At 52.0% G+C, this 19,428-nt stretch overlaps 1 protein-coding gene across 2 annotated transcripts; it reads left to right on the top strand.

The window, feature by feature from the left end:
• The first annotated feature begins 12 nt into the window (after positions 1–12).
• On the top strand, positions 13–1,766 carry CUNH11orf86 (chromosome unknown C11orf86 homolog). 2 transcript variants are annotated; one of them, XM_073883325.1, is made up of 2 exons: positions 13–347; positions 902–1,766. In XM_073883325.1, the coding sequence occupies exons 1-2, from the start codon at positions 78–80 to the stop codon at positions 995–997; spliced, it is 366 nt and encodes a 121-aa protein (XP_073739426.1). In that variant the 5' UTR covers positions 13–77; the 3' UTR covers positions 998–1,766. The 2 variants fall into 2 exon arrangements, with proteins under 2 accessions (XP_073739426.1, XP_025734085.1); XM_025878300.2 differs by having other exon boundaries at positions 899–1,766.
• The last annotated feature ends 17,662 nt before the right edge of the window (positions 1,767–19,428 follow it).

The raw sequence follows: 19,428 nt of genomic DNA, 5'->3' as shown, positions 1-19,428 counted from the left end.
GGAGACTCCAGGCCATCTCAGAAGCCACTGGCTTGCCGAGGAGCTGTAGCAGTCCCGTGCTCGCAGCCTCAAGAACCATGGGGATAGGCCCACGCAGCCAGTCCTTGCGAGGACCACGGCCCACCTACAGCAAACTCCAGGAGCCCTGGGGGAAGCCTCTAGAGAGCCGACTGCACCGGGTGCTGAGCCTCAGACATGGGCATGAGGAGTCCAGGCCCTCAGTCGGAGGCCCAGAAAGGCTGGACCTGCCCGGTCAGGAGTGGCTGCCAGGGGGCCCGGAGGACACGGAGCAGCTGATCCAAGCCCAGCGAGGAGACGGCCAGCGGTGGCTGAAGCAGTATCAACAGGTTTGGCTGAAGGTTGATGGATGGAGGAGGAGGGTGTGGACTCCACAGAGAGTGGCTACAAAGGCTCAGAGGTAGAAACATATGGGGCCAAGGACCAAGAAGACAGCAGAGCTGTCTGGAGACGGGTCTGGAAAGAGAGGTATCCAGGTACCATATTTGCGGGGACCCAAAAGGCATTTGGGATTTACCCCACAGGCACTGGGGAGTCATGGAAAGCTTTAGAGCGGGCTGGTGATATGGCCAGAGCTGTTCTAAAATGATTCATCTGGCAATGTGTTGGATGGGTGGATTTCGCTGGAGGCAAGGAGATCAGCCAATAAAACTTCCCCAGCGTTATATCTTGTGTTCCTCTGCCCCAGGAAAGGGGGCATCCTGACCCCCTTGGTGGGAGCTGCTGGGTCCCGGCCGGCCTGGCCTCCTTATCCTAGGAGAAAACGTGCTCCTGTCTCTGGGGTCTACCACCACCTCGTGGCAATAGCTGGAACAACACTGAAGCCCACCGCATAGTTGTCAGATCAGGACCCTGACCTCCCCTCTCCTTTGTCTTCCAGCAGGTGAGGAGAAGGTGGAAGAGCTTTGTCTCCAGCTTCCCTGGTGTGACTCTGAGCCGGCCGGCCTCCCCACAGCCCCCTGTGGGCACCACCAGCTAAGGATGTTGGAAGTGGTGTTGGCCCCTGCTGCACCCAGATGGGTTGGCCATGCCTGCTGACCTACCTCTTCGTGGCCCCCTGGACGCCCCTGCGTGGACTGCTCCTGCATTCCTTACATGGTGCGCTGAGGCCTCTGCCACCAGCTCACCCGAGGGTCCTGTGATTGCCCCTCGGCCCTGGCCCTCCACTCCAAGGCTGGCTCGCCACAAAGACCCCAAAAGGGCTAAGAAGAAGGGGGCTCAGTTCTGTTTCCTGGTGGATTCTGCCCTCTGGGCATGGGGGCACCCCTGGACAGTGACATGTGTGAGGGCCTTAGAAACCTGCCTAGAAGTAAGGGTATTGACAGCATGGGCCCCACACAAGACCAGTAATGAACTTCCAAGACAGAGCTCAGTGAAGCCAGACCCATGGCTGAGAGGCTCTTGCACATTGCCTGCCCACCACCCCCCTGCCATGCCCCACCTGCCAGCAGCTAGTGGTGGGCAAGGCTTGGGTCTCCCTCCCTGACAGCGAGCCCCCCAGGGGCAAGGACTGAGTCAGGGAGGTCGTCAGTACTGGAGCTCTGTGGCCGAAAGGCCCAGGCCTATATATGGTCACTTGTATCCTCACAGTGTCCCAGTGAAGGAAGCAGGGGAAGCCTTCCCTCCCTGTGTGACAGAGGTGGAAACTGAGGCCCAGAGCAAGGAAGGAATTATTGTCTTTGGCACCCCTGGCCCCACCCCCACCCAGCTCCCAACCTTGGGGCTGAACACCGGAATAAAGGTTGCTGAGCTGAAGTAAACTATTTGCCTAGTGATTAACTTGCCTCAGGGGGGGAAGGCTTGGCTCAGAATTTGCCAGAATGGTGGAGCAGGGGCACCAGGGGCAGGTCCCCCATGGGTCCCCAGGAGGCTGGGTCTTTCCTGCCAATTCTCTCGACCTCACTCCCCAGAGGAATTGCCACCTCCCCCTGTGCTGACCTCCAGCCAGTTTGGGGGGACTTGCTTTACCTTTGTGCTCACTCTGAGACAGGGCTCACTCTGAGGCCCAGAAAGAGCAAGGGGCTCGTCCAAGGCCACACAGAAGGGAGGGTCTTACCCCAAAGAGCCTGAGCTCTTTAAGAGACAGTGGTACTTCTTGTGGGGTCCCTGAGACTCTCTTGGCTCAAGCAGACCCAAGGTCAAAGGTGAGGGGGCAGCTGCAAGCATCCTAGTGCAAGGTCTGTCCTGGGATGGTGGGGAGACCTGAGGGTCCAACCAGACCCTGTTTCCACAGAGCCCAGAATCCTGACAGGGCCACTGAAGAACAAGAGGGCTCCTGGGGAAATCTTGCTCCGGACAGCCGCTGGGATCAGAGACTGGGGTGCCTGGCTTGGAAGCTGGACTCTGGGAGCTGACCAGAAGCTTCCAGCCCAACTAGTCACAAATTTCAGATGCCCGCTGCTCGGCCACCTTCTGCAGTAGCCCCTTGGGTGCCTCTGGGGAGCCCCAGGACTCTAGGAAGCGTAGTTTGAGTCCATAGCTCTGGCAAACCCTCTGGATGTCTAGAGGAGGAAACTGAGGCCCAGAATGGGGAGGTGTCCTCATCGCCCTCCAGGTCTCTGCCCTCAAGGCTCATCCTGGCCTCTGTGTCTGCAGGGACTTTCTAGCCCAACTCCTTGCTGTTCTCCTACTTGTCATGCTCTGTGACCAGTTTGTCCAGTTAGGAACTTTTGTCATCCACAAAACAGAAGGTTCCATGGGGACCTGGCCTGCTCACCACTAGGACCCCAGTGCCTGGCTCAGAGTCCAGCCCACACTAGGTACTCAGTAAGCTGTTGTTGAATGAATGAAGTACTGGCCCAAGGCCACCCAGTAAGTTGATGACTGGGTGGGCCTATAGCTCATGGGTTTGGGGGCTCCCACTCAGGCAGAACAGTTCAACCTCAGCCTCATCAGCAACCCCATCATCAAGGAGCATATATCTGGGCCCCTCGGCTGAAGCCTTCACCAAAACGCACACACACACTCTGATAGGTTGTTTCCAAAGATGGCTGCAACCCTCCATCCCATGGTGCATGTGTGTCCTCTTGAATTGTGTCTTTGCCACACCTCCCATCCAGAGAGGTATTCTATTTTCCCTCCCCTTGAATCTGGGTGGGCCCTGTGACCTGCTCGGACTAATTGAATGCGGTGGAAATAATGATCTGGGACTTCTGAGCTTGGGCCTTAAAAGGCCTTGCAGCTTCGTTTCTGGCCTCTTGGAGGCCAGCTGCCATGTGAAGGAGTCCAGGTGACCCTACCCCGAAAGTGGTCCCTAAATAGATACATCATATTCTCATCCCCAGAACCTGTGAATTTTGCCTGCTCTGGAAAAAAGATCTTTACAGACACAATGAAATTAACGACCGGGGCACCTGGGTGGATCAGTTGCTTAAGCGTGTGCCTTGGGCTCAGGTCATGATCCTGGGGTCCTGGGATCGAGCCCCACGTAGGGCACCTTGCTCAAGCAGGGAGCCTGCTTCTCCCCCTCCCTCTGCCCCCTGCTCATGCTCTCTCTCTCTCTGTCTCTAATAAATAAATACAATCTTTAAAAACTTAAGGACCTTGCGATGAGGAGTCATCTTGGATTATCAGGGTGGGAGGGGCCTAACTCCAACAAGAAACTTCCTTAAAGAGACACACAAAGGAAAAGACTCAGAGGACGCCGCCATGTGAAGGCGGAGGCAGAGAGTGGAGTGGTGTGACCACCAGCCCAGGAAGCCTAGGGTCTCCCACAGCCACCGGTGGTCGCCAGCAGAGGCAGGAAGGATCTTCCCCTGGAGCCTCCAGCACCTCAGTCTCAGACTTCTGGCCTCCAGCCCCCTGAGACAACACATTCCTGTTGCTTTAAGCCACAGAATCCGGGGAATAGTTAGAGGAGCCCCAGGAAACTAACACAGTGTTTGTGTGATTCTGGGTTCAAACCCGGATGGATGTGCCGGCCAGGTGACATTTCCCAGACTTCCTTGCACTCTGGTGTGGCTGTGTGGCCAAGCTCTGGTCAGTAGAGTATGAAAGGAAGTGACATACACGCCCCTCCACACCCCACCGCTAAGCCTCCCCGCCCAGCCCTCGATGCTTCCCTCTTCACTCACAGGCCTGCCCAGTGCAGAGAACCCAAGGGGGCTCTAAGGCTAGGGGATGACGGTGGCACAGAAGCAGAGCCCCCTGTCACCCGTCTCGACTGTAAAATAGGCCTTCGTTGTGTGAAGCCTGATTTGGGGTCTGCTCATGACAGCCACAAGTCTATCCCAACTATTTCATGTCAGCTCTATGTGGTTCCTTGGGGACTGGAAACTTCCAGAAGGCGGGACAATTCTCTTTTCGCTCACTGTGAACAGCTCACCTCGGACAGTGTCCGCCTCCTTGTAGGTGCTCAGGAAATAGTTGTTGAAGTGCTGAGTTGTCTGCAGCTGAAGAGTAGGAGTTAGCCAGGCCGAGGGAGGGAATAAGTGTTCCAGGTAGAGGGAGAGGCGTGGGAAGCCCAGAGAAGACACGGTGCATCTGGGAGGTGCAAACCATTTGAATGGTCTACGACAGGATAGCTGTCCCTGGCTCAGGCTCTGGACATACATGTTGCCAACGGTCCCCCTCCCCACCTCCCTGGCTCCCCAGCTGTGCCCTCCTTGGGCCTTGCTGTCTTGCTTTTGTCTGCACATGAAGACTTCACTCTCCTGGGGTGGGCGGGCCACCAGGAAGGCCCCTGAACCTCCAGCCAGGCTCTGTGACTGCCACTCACACACTCATGCCCCTGGGGCCTCAGTTTCCTCATCTGTCAGAGAGAGAGGATAACCTTGCCTTGTCAGCTTTTGGGGGTGGGGTGAGGTGACAGGAGGAGGCCTGGGTACCACACCGAGCTGGGCCAGAGCCACAGCAGGGGCTTGGGTTCAAACAAGGTGAGAGGGAGGGGGCGTAAGGCTGCTTCCGGGCGGGCCAGCTCCTGAGCCAGCGAGCAAGCTGACCTCAGAGGACATTGCTGAACTCATGGGTCTAAGTGTGAGGTGGTGGCTCCCCTTGGAGGCCTCCCTGGTGTGTGTGGCAGGGGTGACCTGTGTGGAGAGATGACCCTGTCGGTGCAGAAGCTCCAGGCTCTCGAAGGGCTCCACCCTCAGGTCCGCCGGTGCCCAAGGATCACATAGAGCAGAGCAGGCTTTGTGCCTCTGCGTTCTGTTCCTGCTGCCCATGAGGTCAGAGCCTCCCAGGCCTCTCCTATGCCACAGGGGCTCAGAGCCAGGAGCTGGAGGGGCCTGGGACCCTTCAACCTGCCCCCTGCCCCTCTGTGCATGTTTCCAGAACCGGAGAGCTCACTGTTTATCAAGCCCCACTCTTTCCATGGGACCTCTGCCCTCGAGCTCACAGTCCTGCTCGAGAGGGAGACAGACAGGCAGACAGACAGATGACTAGCTACTCTGTTTCGATGCAGAATGGGGTAGGAGCTCACAAGGCAGATCAAGCAGGAGGCCCCAATTCCTGAGCCAGTGGGACACTCTGAGCTTGGTGGGACATCTCTCCCCAGCTTCCTGCAGCTGGCAACCATGCTGGATGGGAGGAGGCCGCCAGCAGGTGGGGGAAAATATCCTGCAGGGGAAATGGGGCCAGTTGGTTGCCATCATGGGGAAGGCAACAAGGCAAGCAGGGAACACTGCGTCCCCAAGCACCTCTCAGAGCAAGGACAGCGAATTCAGCTGGAAGGGTACTCGGAGCCCAACGGATCCAGGCCGTTCATTTTACAGACGAGGAAGCTAAGGTCCCACAGCAAGCCAGAACTCTCCACCCACCCTGTGCACCCAAAGCCCCTTTCCTCGGGGACAGGGTGGGCCACAAACTCAAAGTGTCCAGGTAGTCAGAGGGGGCCAGGCTGGGCCCGAGCCTGAGCGTCAAAGCTGGGGCCCCAGCCCCTACCCTGCAACTAACTTGTGGAGTGATTTGGGGCCAATGATTACCCTCCTCTGTAAAATGGAAATCTTGATCTCTGCGTCTCCCTGGGCTGAAGGGCACATAAAGTGCCAAGTGTGCAAAAGCTTTGCACATCGGGGTGTGCCGTGTCCTGAGAAGGAACACCGTTACCGCCCCCTCCTCACCACCTTCATCATCAGGCCGGAGAGCAATGTATCTAAAAGCTCTATAGCCAAATGCCCGAGTTAGGGCCCTGGCTCCACCACTAACTAGCTGGGTGAACTTGGGCAAGGCATTCACCCCTCTCTCTGCTCGGTCTCCGCATCTGTTCAATAAATACAAAACCGGCCCCTCCTCACAGGGTTGTTGTATTCCCCAGGTTAACACACGCAAAGCACTTAGAGCATTTGATCCTCGGTTCTTGGTAGCCAGTTCCAGAAGATTCACCTAATGTGAACCCAGGTGGGTCCCTTCTCTGAGCCTCAGAGGCCTCCTCTGGGAAATGGGGGCGCTAATAATAGCATCAGACTAGAGGCATCTTGGGGATGAGATGGGCCAAGGCACGCAGGCACTCGGCCCTGGGGCCAGTGCACAGAAGCCCCTGTTCAATGAGAACCTGGCGCTCAGAGCCCAATGTGTCCTCAGCTCACGTTGGCCTGGCTGGGCCTTGGCAGGGCCGTGGGCATCAGGATCCAGGGAAGTGGGCCCAGCCACAGACCAGACAGCTGCCCTGGGGCCTCCCAGGACGCGGTCTCTCCTCTAGTGCCAAGGCAGGAACGGGCGTGGGAGGGACGCCTCTCCTCCCACTGCGCTGTGGTTGTCACTGAACCGCCCTGCCCCACCCCCATGAGGCCCCGTCTCCCTTCTCTGAGCTCCAGACACAAGCAGTCCGTTCAGCCAACACGCAGAGCCCTGCTCTGGTGAAGACTTCAGACGGGATGACGGGCACGGCCCCTGGAATCCACCACGGCAACAGCCACGGAAATGAACCCGCATTCCAGGAGCTGGCTCGGGGAGCAGGTGTGCCCGGAGATGGGCCCCTGGAGGGCGGGCATCGGAGAAGGCTTCCTGAGCAGCGGACAGCCGTGCAAGTGTGCTTCTCCACAGTGGAAGGGTTGGGAAGGGCGTACCAGGCAGAGGGAAGGGCGCGGGGATGTGGCCCAGCTGGAGTGTTGGGAGATTCAGGCACACCTCAGTTTTCCTGGGGAACAAGTGGGAGTGGGGGAGGTGAGGACAGATCCACAAGGGACAAGGCACAGAGGACCAGGGACACCACTTCACCTGGGGAGCCGTCACGGGGTTTTCAGCAGCTGAGGAAGAGGGATAGCTTGAAGATTCCCTGTGACCACTCCAGCCCAGAGGATGGTGGGGACCCTCTGGGCGGAGTGCAGGCGGACTGTTTCCACTTTGCAAATGAGAGTTTTGAGGCCCCGGTGGAGAGGCGGGCTTAAATGGGTCACACCCAGTGAGATGAGCCAGGCTGAGCGCCCTGTACTCCATACCAGGTCCCCAGCGCGTGCTTGGCACAGCTCCACCTTCTGTCTACTTTCCTCTGCTGGGTTCCACCACCCCAGTGGGGAGCTCCCAGAGGGCGGGGTGCTTGGCCCTCCCCTTCCCAGGGCCGGCTTCAACCCTGACAGCTGGGGGTGGATGGGTTGGTGAGGATGGGCGCCAAGGAGGCTGGCCACGGGTCTGGGCCCCTGCTTCTGCCCTTGGCGCTGGACCCCCTCTCAATCTTTCCATACCCTTCTCCTTCTTCCGTCCTCGCCTCCACCCTGGAGCCGAGCGACCCACCTCTCCACCTTTGCTCGCACAGTTGCTGCCTCCTGGAATGCACACCGTGACTAGTCAGTGTGCTTATGTTAAATGTCCACAGACCAGGGATGGCTGGAAGGCTAGCAACCAAAGCTGTTCCCAGTGTCTGCCACTTCACCTGCCGCAGCAGAAGGGCCTTGGGGACGGGTGTAAATGTTCCATGGGGAGGTAAAGCGAGCTGGAGCCTCCACAGTGGGAGTGGTCCCAGAGGACACTCCTCCTGGTCAGACCTCCAAGTCGCTCCACAACGGAGACTCCCTTCCGGGAATGGGGGCTGGGGCAGCCTGTTCCCAAGCAAGAACCCTGGATCTTCAGAGACATTGAGTAGGGGGTTTGGTTGGTTAGCTCAAGGGGCTCAGTTACCCATTTGCTCACTAATTGTGTGACTTCTGGGAAGACCTTCATCTTTTTTGGGTTGTACTTTTTTTTATCTGGAAAATGAAAGGATTGGATGGTTTTCCAGGTACAGCTCTTTCCGTTTCAATTAACCAGAAACTCAACCTAAACTAACTTGAGGAAGAAAAGAATATATTGGTATACATAAATGAAAAATTTAGACACAGACTAACTTCAGGTATAGCTTGATCAGGGGCTCAAAGCCATCCCTAGGACCTGTGTTATCTCCCTCTCCCTCTCCCTCTCTCCATCTCTCTCAGATTCATTCTCTCTTCATGGTCTCCTCATGGATCTGCAGCAGCTCCCAGCCCTTATATCCAGAAACACAAAGAGAAAGAATGCTTATCTCTGTCCACGGGCTCATCTCTGAACCAGTCACTGTGGCAGGTAATGCAAGGCTCTAACTGGTCAGGTCTGAGCTGTCTTCCCTGGAATCACATGGGACAAGATGGATTCTCCAACTAAAATATAAGGCGCTTACAGGAAACGGTCAATTGCCCAAGGTCACACAACTCCCCCCCGCCATGTCACACAGCCCCCCTTCAGCATGTCCCAAACTGTCTTCCCAGTCATCTGGTACAGCCTGCCAACTCCAAGCTTTTGATAGGAGGACCAGAAAGCTCAATGGTCAGCATATCTGTCAGGGTCCTCCAGAGAAACAGAACCAGTGTGAGACATATATAAATACAGATTTATTATAAAAATTGTTTCATTGTAGAGGCTAAGTCTGCAGTTGGCCAACTGCAGACCCAGCAAAGCTGATAGTGTAAGTCCCAGTCCAAGTCTGGATCTATGTCCAAAGGCTGGAGGAAACTGATGTCCCAGCTCAAAGATAGTTGGGCAGAGAGAGTGAATTCTGCCTCACTCCACATTTTGTTCTTTTCATGCCTTCAACTGATTAGATGAGGCCCGCCCACATTGGGGAGAGCAATCTGCTATACTCGGTCTACCAGTTCAAATGTTAATCTCATCCAGAAACGTCCTCACAGACACACCCTGAATAATGTTTAATCAAATGTCTGAGCCTCCCATGGCCCAAATTACACATGAAATTAACCATTATGGCTCATGCCCCATTCTCCACATGCCACTTCCACCAGCTAATCTTGTTGGTCTCATCTTCAAAATTCATCCAAACTCTGAGAACTTGCCCTCCCTTTTAGTACCACAGCCCAGGGCTAAAGCCACCATCCCCTCTCATTAGGACCATGTTCACGGTTTCCTATCTGGTGGCCCACTTCCAACTCGACCCCCTGCCATCTACTTTCCACATTTGTCCAGGGTTATGTCTCTAAAGCTAAAGTCAAATCCGGGCACTCTTCTCAAAACTCGGAAATGACTTCCCTGCTTATACACAGCAAATCCCATGGCATACACCACCCAACACTATCTGGCTACTTTTCCAACCTCATCAGGAGGTCTTCCCCCCTACACCTTGCCCCTCAGCTCCAATCCCAATGACCTCCTTGTTGGTCCCTAAACATATTGATACACTATCCCACCTCAGGGCCTTTGCACTTACTATTCGCTCCACCTGCAATGTTTTCCTGCAATACCTGCCTCACTTCTCTGCAATGTCTGCTCGTTAATTGACTTATCACAGAGGAATTCCTTGACTTTTCTATCTAAAACAGTTCCTCCCATCCCATCCTTCCTCTCTGCACCTTACCCGCTTATTCTGGTCAACACATGTTCTTCTTCTTATTCTCTCTGCCACCAGAATGTCAACTTTATGAGTCAGGAACTTGATTTGCTTTGTGACCTGCTGTATCCCCAATACCTTATGCATAGTAGGTGCTCAATTAATAGTTGTTAATGGTTTTAGTGATGATTTTTTGGATTTGACACCAAAAGCAAAAATAAACAAGTGGGACTATGTCAACTAAAAAGCTTCTGCACAGCAAGGAAACCATTAATAAAATGAAAATGGAATAGGAAAAAATATATATAACCCCTTATCAGAGGTTAATATCCAAAATGCATACAGAACTCATGCAGCACAATAGCAAAAACACAATCTGATTAAAAAATGGGCCAAGAATCTGAATCAACATTTTCCCAAAGAAGACACACAGATGGCCAACAGGTACAAGAAAAGCTGCTGGACGTCACCCGTCATCAGGGAAATGCAAGTCAAAACCACAATGAGATGTCACCTCACAACTGTTAGAATGGCCATTAGCATAAAGACAAGAAATAACAAGTGTTGGCAAGGATGTGGAGAAAAGGGGACCCATCACTCTACCCAGCCTCAGAGTCGTTAGTGGGGGTCTTCTCCGGATCCCACTTCTCTGAGTATGTGGTAGATCATCTTTTGCTATTAATAATATGCCCCCTTTCAACCACACCCCAAGTTTGTGCTAACGAGGAGGCATTTGGAAGGCGGGGGCTGGAGGAACCAGCCCTGTGATTAGAGGGTTGGAATTTTCAGTCCCACCTCTGGACCTCTGGGGAGGGGAGAGGGGCTGGAGATGGAGTTCAATCACCAATGGCCAATGATTTAATCAATCATCCTACGTAATGGAACCTCCCTAAACATTCTGAACAATGGGATTCAGGGAACTTCCTGGTTGGTGAACACATCAAGGCACTGGGAGGGGTGGTTCTCCCGGAGAGAGCCTAGAAGCTCCACAACCTTTCCACGTTTTTTGCTCCATGCTTCTCTTCCATTTGGTTGTTCATCTGTATCCTTTATCATATCTTTTATAATAAACTGGCAAACAGTGTTTCCCTGAGTTCTATGAGCCTTTCTAGCAAACTACTGAACTTGAGGAGGAGGTCTGGGAACCCCTGATTTGTATAGCCAGTTGGTCAGAAGCAGGTGACAACCTGTGACTTATCACTGGCTTCTAAAGGGGAGACAATCTTGTGGGACCCAGCCCTTTGCCTGTGGGGTCTGTGCTAAATCCAAGTGGTTAGTGTGAGAACCGAATTGTAGGGCACCTAGTTGGTATCTAAAGAGTTGGAGAATTATTTTGTTTGTTTGTTTTTTTAAGATTTTATTTATTTATTTGAGAGAGAGAGAGAGAGAGAGAGAGAGAGCATGAGGAGGGAGGCAGAGGGAGAAGCAGACTCCCCACTGAGCAGGGAGCCCAACACAGGGCTCAATCCCAGGACCCTGGGACCATGACCTGAGCCGAAGGCAGATGCTTAACTGACTGAGCCACCCAAGGCCCTAAATTGTTTAATGTGAGGGAAAACCCACACGTTTGGTGTCAGTAATATTGTGAATACAGAAAAAAACTGTTTTTCTCTTAGATGGCTATGAAAGAGAGTTCTCAGGAGATAACAAGAGAAAGCATTTGGGGTGAAGGGGCATAACGCTTGCAGCCCGTTCTCAAATAATGTGTATACAGGTATATATATGTGTGTGTGAATGACAAAATCAGTGTGGCAAAGATTGGTAAACCAAGGTGAAGGTGTACCAACCACCCTTGCAACTTTCCACAACTTTGAAGTTTTTCCAAAATAAGAATTTTTACAAATAAAGCAATATGACACCACCGCAAAAGGGGAGGCAATCGGACAGTACATGTCTCCTGATAGAAGAAACAGTACCACCTATGAAACAATCTTGCCAAAAAAAAAGTCGAGCCTTTGTCTTCTGAAACTTCTAGATCCCCCACTCCCAATTTACAAGATTTCCCCCCCCCCAGGGGAGAGAGAAACGTTACATTACACCACAGGGCTGCAATCAGCGAAATCCAGGCTATGGTGATCCCTAACTGGACAGACTGCCAAGCTTGTTTTCAACAAATTAGTTGCAAAGAAAACAAGAGAGATGGAGGGGAACTCTAGAGTAAAAGAAACCTAATATGTTAGCCAATCACAGTGTATTAACCTTATTTGGATACTAACTCAAACTATTTTTTTTTTTTAAAAGGAAATTCTTTAGGAAGTATCTGGCACTCTGAGTGTTGTCCAGACATTTGATGGTACTATAGAACTATTCCTTTTGGGGGGGTGAAAATTATACTATTATATTAATGAAAAACTCCTCATCTTTTAGATGATCCTTGCCTTTCGTGGATGAAATGATGCACCCTCTGGGATTTGCATTAAAGGTGAGGGGCAGGGATGGGAACGCAGATAAAGCAAGATCAGCCCTGAACTGAAGCAACGACGGGGTGGAGACTGCCTGATTTTATGTTCACAATAATCCACAATCAAGAGCTTTGGCAAAGCAATCCTCTCTGTCAATGGTGACCGGGTGGAGGCAGCTCACGTACCTGCAAGAGCTCTGCAGCCCAATTCAGTCCCCGGGATGTGAGGCTGGGGGCGCGGGGTGCAGGAGACAGCCCTGGAAGAGGACCCACAAAACGCTCTGTCTGATGACAAAGACACCGGTGTCCAGGACGATTGTGAAGACTTTGTTCCCGATCGTTCTGTAAATGTGAAGCGTAGACGACGCACGCGAGCCGGATGTGGCCGTGAGCTACTACTGCTGTTACCATTGCTGCTGGTGGGGGTGAAGATGCCCCACAGGGCAGGTCTCTGCACAGCAGAGGACACACACTGTCCTGAGGAGGACTCGAGACCCAGAACCTGACCCCGGGAGGGGCAGGAGCTGGGCAGGATGTTTGACGTTCCAGCCAGGCCTGGCTGAGGTGGGAAGGAACACTTATCTCCTTATATTTGGAAATCTGTGGGCAGTGTTTATTTGCTGGGAAGTCTGGGTCCCTTCCCTTGGGGGTGCTAGAAGCCGCAGTGGCCAAAGGACACGCACTAGAGGTGGCTCACGAGTGGGCGGCTTGGGGGGGCGCTGAGGGCAGGGCTGCTGGCTGAGGATTAGCTGCTGACTCATTGGGGTCAGAGGTGGCCGGGCCGTGGGGGGGTGGGGCGTGGGCAAAGCCACCAACTTGCTGGGTGGGCTCAGATAAGTGCCTTCTCTCTGGCCCTTGGTTTCTACATTTAAGCAGTTCTATTCAGGGGCACCTGGCTGGCTCCGTCAGAAGAGCGCACAACTCTTGATCTCCGGTTCGTGAGTTCGAGCCCCACGTTGGGTGTAGAGATTACTAAAAATAAATAAACTTAAAAAAAAAAAAAAGGAGTATGTCCAGTGTCAGACAGACCCAGGTATGAATCTTGACTTTGCTGCTAGCTGGCTCTGGTGTGGCTAATGGCAGGCGGACTCCACTTTCTCTCCAGAAAATGGAGACAAGAAAGGGACCAACATTACGGGTTGTCCTCAAGAGTCAGTGAGGCAAGTGTGGAAGTTCTTATAGCATGGGGTTCGATGCTCCAGGGGCACTCGCTACATCAGACCTGGTGGTGTCACTGATTCTGTCCCCTGATGAAGGTCCTTCCAGCTCCAAAGAGACCAAACATGTAAATCTTCCATATGAAAAGACACTGTTAAAAAAAAAAAAAAAGACACTAGAAACACAAAAGACAGAGGAATAAAGGAGTAACTTAACAGTGAAACACCTGCCAAATACTACTCCAGTGAGGTCAACATCAACGATGATAAGCGATATGACAAACATGGCACTTTATCTCCGTGGTCTTCCCCCCAAAGCCCACGGATCCTACCTAATCATGAGGAAACGAACTGAGAGACATTCTACAAAATACTAACTACTTGCTCTCAAAACTGCCTAGGTCAGGGCGCCTGGGTGGCTCAGTTGGTTAAGTGACTGCCTTCGGCTCAGGTAATGGTCCTGGAGTTCCGGGATCGGGTCCCGCATCGGGTCCCGCATCAGGCTCCCTGCTCGGTGGGGAGTCTGCTTCTCCCTCTGACCCTCCCCCCCTCATGCTCTTTCTCATTCTCGCTCTCAAATAAATAAATAAATAAAACATTTTTTAAAAAACTGCCTAGGTCATTAAACACACACACACACACGTGCGCTCGCGCAAGTAAAGTCCTAGGACTGTCACAGTCAAAAGGAACCTGACTAAGGGGCCCCTGGGTGGCTCAGTCGGTTAAACATCTGACTCCTGATTTTGGCTCAGGTCATGATCTCAGGGTCCAGGGATTGAGCCCCGCATCGGGCTCTGAGCTCAGTGTGGAGTCTGCTTGAGGTTCTCTCTCTCCCTCTCCCTCTGCACACACCCCCTGCTCTCTCTCCCTCTCTCTTTCTCTCTCTCTAAAATAAATAACTCTTTAAAAAAGAGAGAAAGAAGAGCATAAGAAGGCAAGGGGACTAAAGGTAATGTGGCATCCTGGATGGATTCTGGGACAGAAGGACATGGCTTAGAAAGGAAGGAAATCTGAAAAAGGTTGGACTTTTAGTTAATAATAATGTGTAAATATTGGCTAATTAGTCGTGACAATCATGCCATACTAATTCACACCAAGGTGTTAATAGAGAAACCTGGGTGTGGAGTATGTGGGAACTCTCTGTTCGACCTTTGCAAATTCTCTGTAAGCCGAACATTATTCTACGTTACAGAGTACCAAAAGAGAGGGGCGCCTGGGTGGCTCAGTCGTTAAGCATCTGCCTTCGGTCAGGTCATGATCCCAGAGTCCTGGGATCGAGCCCCACATTGGGCTCTCTGCTCAGCGGGGAGCCTGCTTCTCCTTCTCCCTCTGCCGGTCCCCCTGCTTGTACTCTTACTCTTTCTCTCTCTCTCTGTCAAATAAATGAATAAATAAAATCTTAAAAAGAAAAAAAGAGTATCAAAAGAGGAAAAAAGAAAAGAGACAGCATGGGAGAAAATACGTAAATATCTAAAACAAGGAGAAGGTCTGTGGCCAGAATACACAGGAGCTCCCGTACACAGGCAAAGAAAGGAAACGGGAAAATTCACAGAAGAGGAGAGAAACAGGTCAGTACTCACGTGAAGATGCCCTACAATGGATACAGATTAAAACAACAATGAACCACCACCTTCTCACCTGATGAGAAACCGATGGTGCCCGGTATTGATGAGGGCACAGGGACAAAGTCAGTGTCTGCAGGAGTGTAATCTCTGGTGTAATCTCCGAAGGAGGCAATTTGGCTGTAAATTTTAAAAATAAATATGCTTGTGCCTGGTGTGTTGTTGCAGCATTATTAGTAATAACCCAAACTAGAAACAGCTTTGGCCCATCAATAGAAGACTATGATGCTCCCATAAAATAATACTCTGCAATAGAGCAAAAGCATGAGGTCGGCCTTTGGCACAAATAGTGCAATAGTCACAGTTAACATTGTACCATTCCTCCTGTGGGCTAGCCTCTCCCTCGGTGTAATTTTCAGAACTCTGTGAGTTCATCGCTATTATTATTCCCATGTTGCGGATGAGAAAATTGAGTCACAGAGATTAAGTAACTTTCCCAAGGTTGCACACGTAGTAAATAGCAGAGTGGGGATTTGAACCCGGCAAGCTGGCTTGAAACAGCAAAAATAGTAACAACGGGAAAAAAAATGTGGACACACAAACCTGGGTGCCTATATGTATATGCAAATGCATAAACAAACACCTGATGAATGTGCTTTCCTTTAGAGGGTGTCCCACAGGACCAGCCAAACGGGTCCTTGGCTTCACACAGGATAGAAATCAAATGAGCTGAGAGGAAGTGAGAACAGAGTTTATCGAAGACATAGAGTGCAGACAGAGACGGAGATCTGGGAGACTTGGAAAGGAAGTAGGAGTGAGTCTCCTCTGGGCTCAGGGCGTGGGGTTATGAAGGATTGTGGTCTGGTGCATGCGTCTTCTCAGGCATCCAGGAGCAAAGAGAGGTGTTTACGTGTCCCCCATAAGTCACTTAGGCCCTGGAGCTAGGGGTCTTGGTGGGTCAGTGGTCTTGGAAAACGTTCATGACAACCCCACCCAGTCACTCCTTAGATGTTATCTGCTGTGCGGGAAGACTCCAAAGAAATCTTTAAACCCTTGACCTCTACAAGGAGGACACACATTATCTGTTCTACAATGTGCAGGAGGCAGGAAGGTAGGGAGAGCAAGAACAGAGGCAGGAAAAGGAGCAAAAAAACCCACAATTTTTCATGGGGTTCACTTAGTTTCCTTATCTCAGCTGTGCTGGGTTTCAAAGTGCAGTGAATTTTCTTCCTTGAGCTAAGGTCAAAAATAGAAGCCAAACTTTCTCCAAGACTATGAAATCTAAGTGTAAATGGAAAGTGCCCAATGCTAAATTGGCACTATTAGGATTTTGCTGCCATTGAGCAGAACTGTGGGCAAAGGAAGCTGAGCTCAGTTATTACAGAGTTAGAGATTCTGGTGTTTCATACCAAATTTCGTGTTTCAAATCTTAAATGACAGCCATTTGTTTGATGTTGGTACATTTATAGAGCTTCTGTAATTTAAGAAAAAAAATTTAATGAATGTATTTCTTAAACACTATCACGACTGCAAATCAAAAGCAAAAAGGACAAAGGCCATGAGTTTATCTGGGGTCTTTGGCAGCTCTAGTTTTGTCGTTGTTGTTGTTGTTTTATGATTTATTTATTTTGAGAGAGAGAGTGCGTGGGGGTGGGGGGCAGGGGCAGAGGGAGAGAAGGAGAGATAATCTCAAGCAGAACCCCCCACTAAGCTCAGAGCCCGACGTGGCACTCCAGCCCAAGAACCTGAGATCATGACCTGAGCCAAAATCAAGAGTCAGACACTTAACCAACTGAGTCACCCAGGCGCCTCAAGGCAGCTCTAATTTTTTTTTTTTAGGTTTTATTTATTTATTTGTCAGAGAGAGAGAGAGAGAGCACACAAGCAGGGGGAATGGCAGGCAGAGGGAGAAGCAGGCTGCCCACTGAGCAGGGAGCCCAATGAGGGACTCGATCCCAGGACCCAGGGATCATGACCTGAGCCGAAAGCAGAAGCTTAACCAACTGAGCCACCCAGGCATCCCGGCAGCTCTAATTTTTTAAAGCCAAATGATTAACAACCCAAGAGATTCTTATCCCATTTGGCCTAGAAGTGGCCGGCTTCCTCTCTGTCCCTGCAGACAGTCCTCATTGCACAACTGGATACAATCAGAAGGGGATCAAAGGAGACAAGACTAATCCCCACCTTCAAAGAGCACCTTACCATTTCTTGTGTCCACTCTGCATCAGGGTGAAGATGGTGACAAGAGTCACTACCCCGGTAAAGACACCAGCAGGCCCAACAGGCACAAAATTGGCCACTGTGTGGGGTGACCCGACTGGGTGGGGACCGGCAGTGCAGGCGGTGAAAGAATCCACCCAAGGCAGAACTAAAGAGATAGAAGTTTATTGAATACGCTGCAGGCAGGACAGCAAAGGGGAGACTGCCACATGTGGTGGGGACAGGCCACAGTTACAGGGTGGAGTGAGGGAGTATGGGGATGTAGGGAATTTTCCTTTTTTTGGTAACTGTGCCTGGTTGTCAGTAGCCCATTGATCGGTTAGGGCCCATGGCTTAATGCACCTGTTTGCATTCAGCTCCGTGGTCACTGTGGACCTTTGCTTTGTTCAAGTTTCCATTGCTCAAGCCTGTTGCCTAAAAGCGGCCTCTACAATAGGGTTTGGTGGGAGCTCTAACAGGGTGAGATAAGACACACAGGAGGGAACTCTGAGGGCAGTCATGGGGGCAATGACAGGTGGGCCAAAACAGGATGCAAGGTGAGGATGGGTCATGGCATGTCCTAAAGATGGAGCACAAGTTTGGCAGGCGTGGAAAACACCAGCCAGTCCCTGAAGGGTGTGAGTGCTCTTTATCCTGGAGGGCTTTGTCAGACACAGTCAGGGGTAGATTGGGTTGAACAGGGTGCTGCCCACGGTGAAGAAGCCAAGGCAAGATGAACCATGACCCAGAGTGAAAACCAGAGGTCAACGCCAAGGGCCAGTGCCACCTGGTAGATCCATGGGGGCAGGCACGAGTCTGTGCACGAGATGCAAGCACAGGGGCTAGGAACCGAGAAGGTTGGTGTTATGCACTGGATTGTGTCCTCTCCAAACTCCTATGTTGAAGCCTTAAGGCCCAATGTGACTGTATTTGGAGACTGGGCCTTTGGGGCAGTAATTAAGGTTAAATGAGGTTGTAAGGGTGGGGTCCTAATCAGACAGAACCGGTTTCCTTAAAACAGGAAAAGACACCAGAGAGCACTTTCTCTCTCCATGGGGCATTTTGAGGTAAAAGGCCGCGCGAGGACAAAGTGGAAAGTGGCCCTCTACAAGCCAGGAAGAGAGGTCTCAGCTGAAACGGACTTTGCCAGCACCCTTGATCTTGGACTTCTGGCCTCATAACCACGAGAAAGTCAGTTACTGTTGTGCAAGCCGCCCAGTCTATGGTATTTTGCTACGGCAGCCCAAGCAGACCAGGACGGTCAGGTTGGAAAGAAGGTCTCAAGGTGAGACAAGGAGAGGAGGCGGCCTGGCTACCGAATGTGTAGGGCTTTAGCAAAATGTAAACGCTGACTTTTTTCCAAAAATTATCGTGAATGTCCAGGCGGCAACAGCACAGCTTTAAACCATGCATCAGGCTGTACGCCCACGGAGACGGGCCTGACAACGGGTTAGGGTGGAGGCCTTGAACTAACACACGCACGGGGGAGGGCTCTGTCCGTGCCGCAGGCTGGGGTCCTCCTGTAGGCTTGTGCGCAAAGACCAGCACACACAACCAATTCAGAAAGCAAGCAGAAGAAGGCGGTTGGACTTGAAACTGCGTTGCACAGGAAGTTCAGGAAGCACACGCAGAGAGATTAATTCGGCAGGAAGCGTGAGGGTGAGAAACGAGCACGCGGGCGGCAGGGACACCTTTTGGGTGACGTCAATAGCCCCTCCGGCGCAGGCTGGTGTGGATCACGTGGCAGCACTACCGGCCACACTGGATTGGAGCAGGGCCGATCACCTGATCCACGCCAGCCCATCAGAGCTCTCTCCAGAGAAGGGGGCACAGGTTGGGATTCCAGATGATGTTAACCCGGGAGTTTGGGGTGGCCGTTCTCCCTGGTGAGGGGGCTGCAGAGAAGGAAGAAGGGGGCAGAGCCACAGAGGGAAGACATTAGGGCTCGTGACGGTCTCCCTGTCCCTGATCCTTGTCATTTATGGACATCTGTCTGCCTTGGCAGGGCGCCTTGAGACGCAGCATGTGTTTGAGACATTACCCTCGTCTGCTTCAGCGAGCTTGCGTGGGTTTCTTGTTACTTGCTGGGGTGGGACAAGGCTTCCTAGAGGAGGGGGAGTGAGCCGGGTTTCCAGGGATGAGCAGGAAATAGGAAGTGGATGACATGGTGTGAGAGTGGGGTTCCTGGTGAGTGCTCTGCCGAGAGCTTCCTTCACACTCCCTCGGGTTTGCTATTTTTACCCAGAGCGCTCTCAGTTCTCAAGTGAGAGGCAATAATAAGAGGGAGAAGGAAGAATAGATTTATTAAAAGACTGGATTTGAATCAAAGGGTTTCTCTTCATTTCTGAGGGGGAACATTTCCTT

Source organism: Callorhinus ursinus, unplaced genomic scaffold (assembly GCF_003265705.2).
Source record: "Callorhinus ursinus isolate GAN/ISIS: 27379988/994484 unplaced genomic scaffold, GSC_fseal_2.0 scaffold51, whole genome shotgun sequence".
Classification (NCBI taxonomy): Eukaryota; Metazoa; Chordata; class Mammalia; order Carnivora; family Otariidae; genus Callorhinus; species Callorhinus ursinus.
This window is presented reverse-complemented; position numbering and strand designations above follow the sequence as displayed.

Excerpts from the sequence above, each read along its gene's own strand:
- CUNH11orf86 (XM_025878300.2), top strand. The coding sequence starts at position 78 with ATGGGGATAGGCCCACGCAGCCAGTCCTTGCGAGGACCACGGCCCACC. Across the intron at positions 348-898 it reads GGCTGAAGCAGTATCAACAG|CAGGTGAGGAGAAGGTGGAA; the intron begins GTTTGGCTGAAG and ends TTTGTCTTCCAG.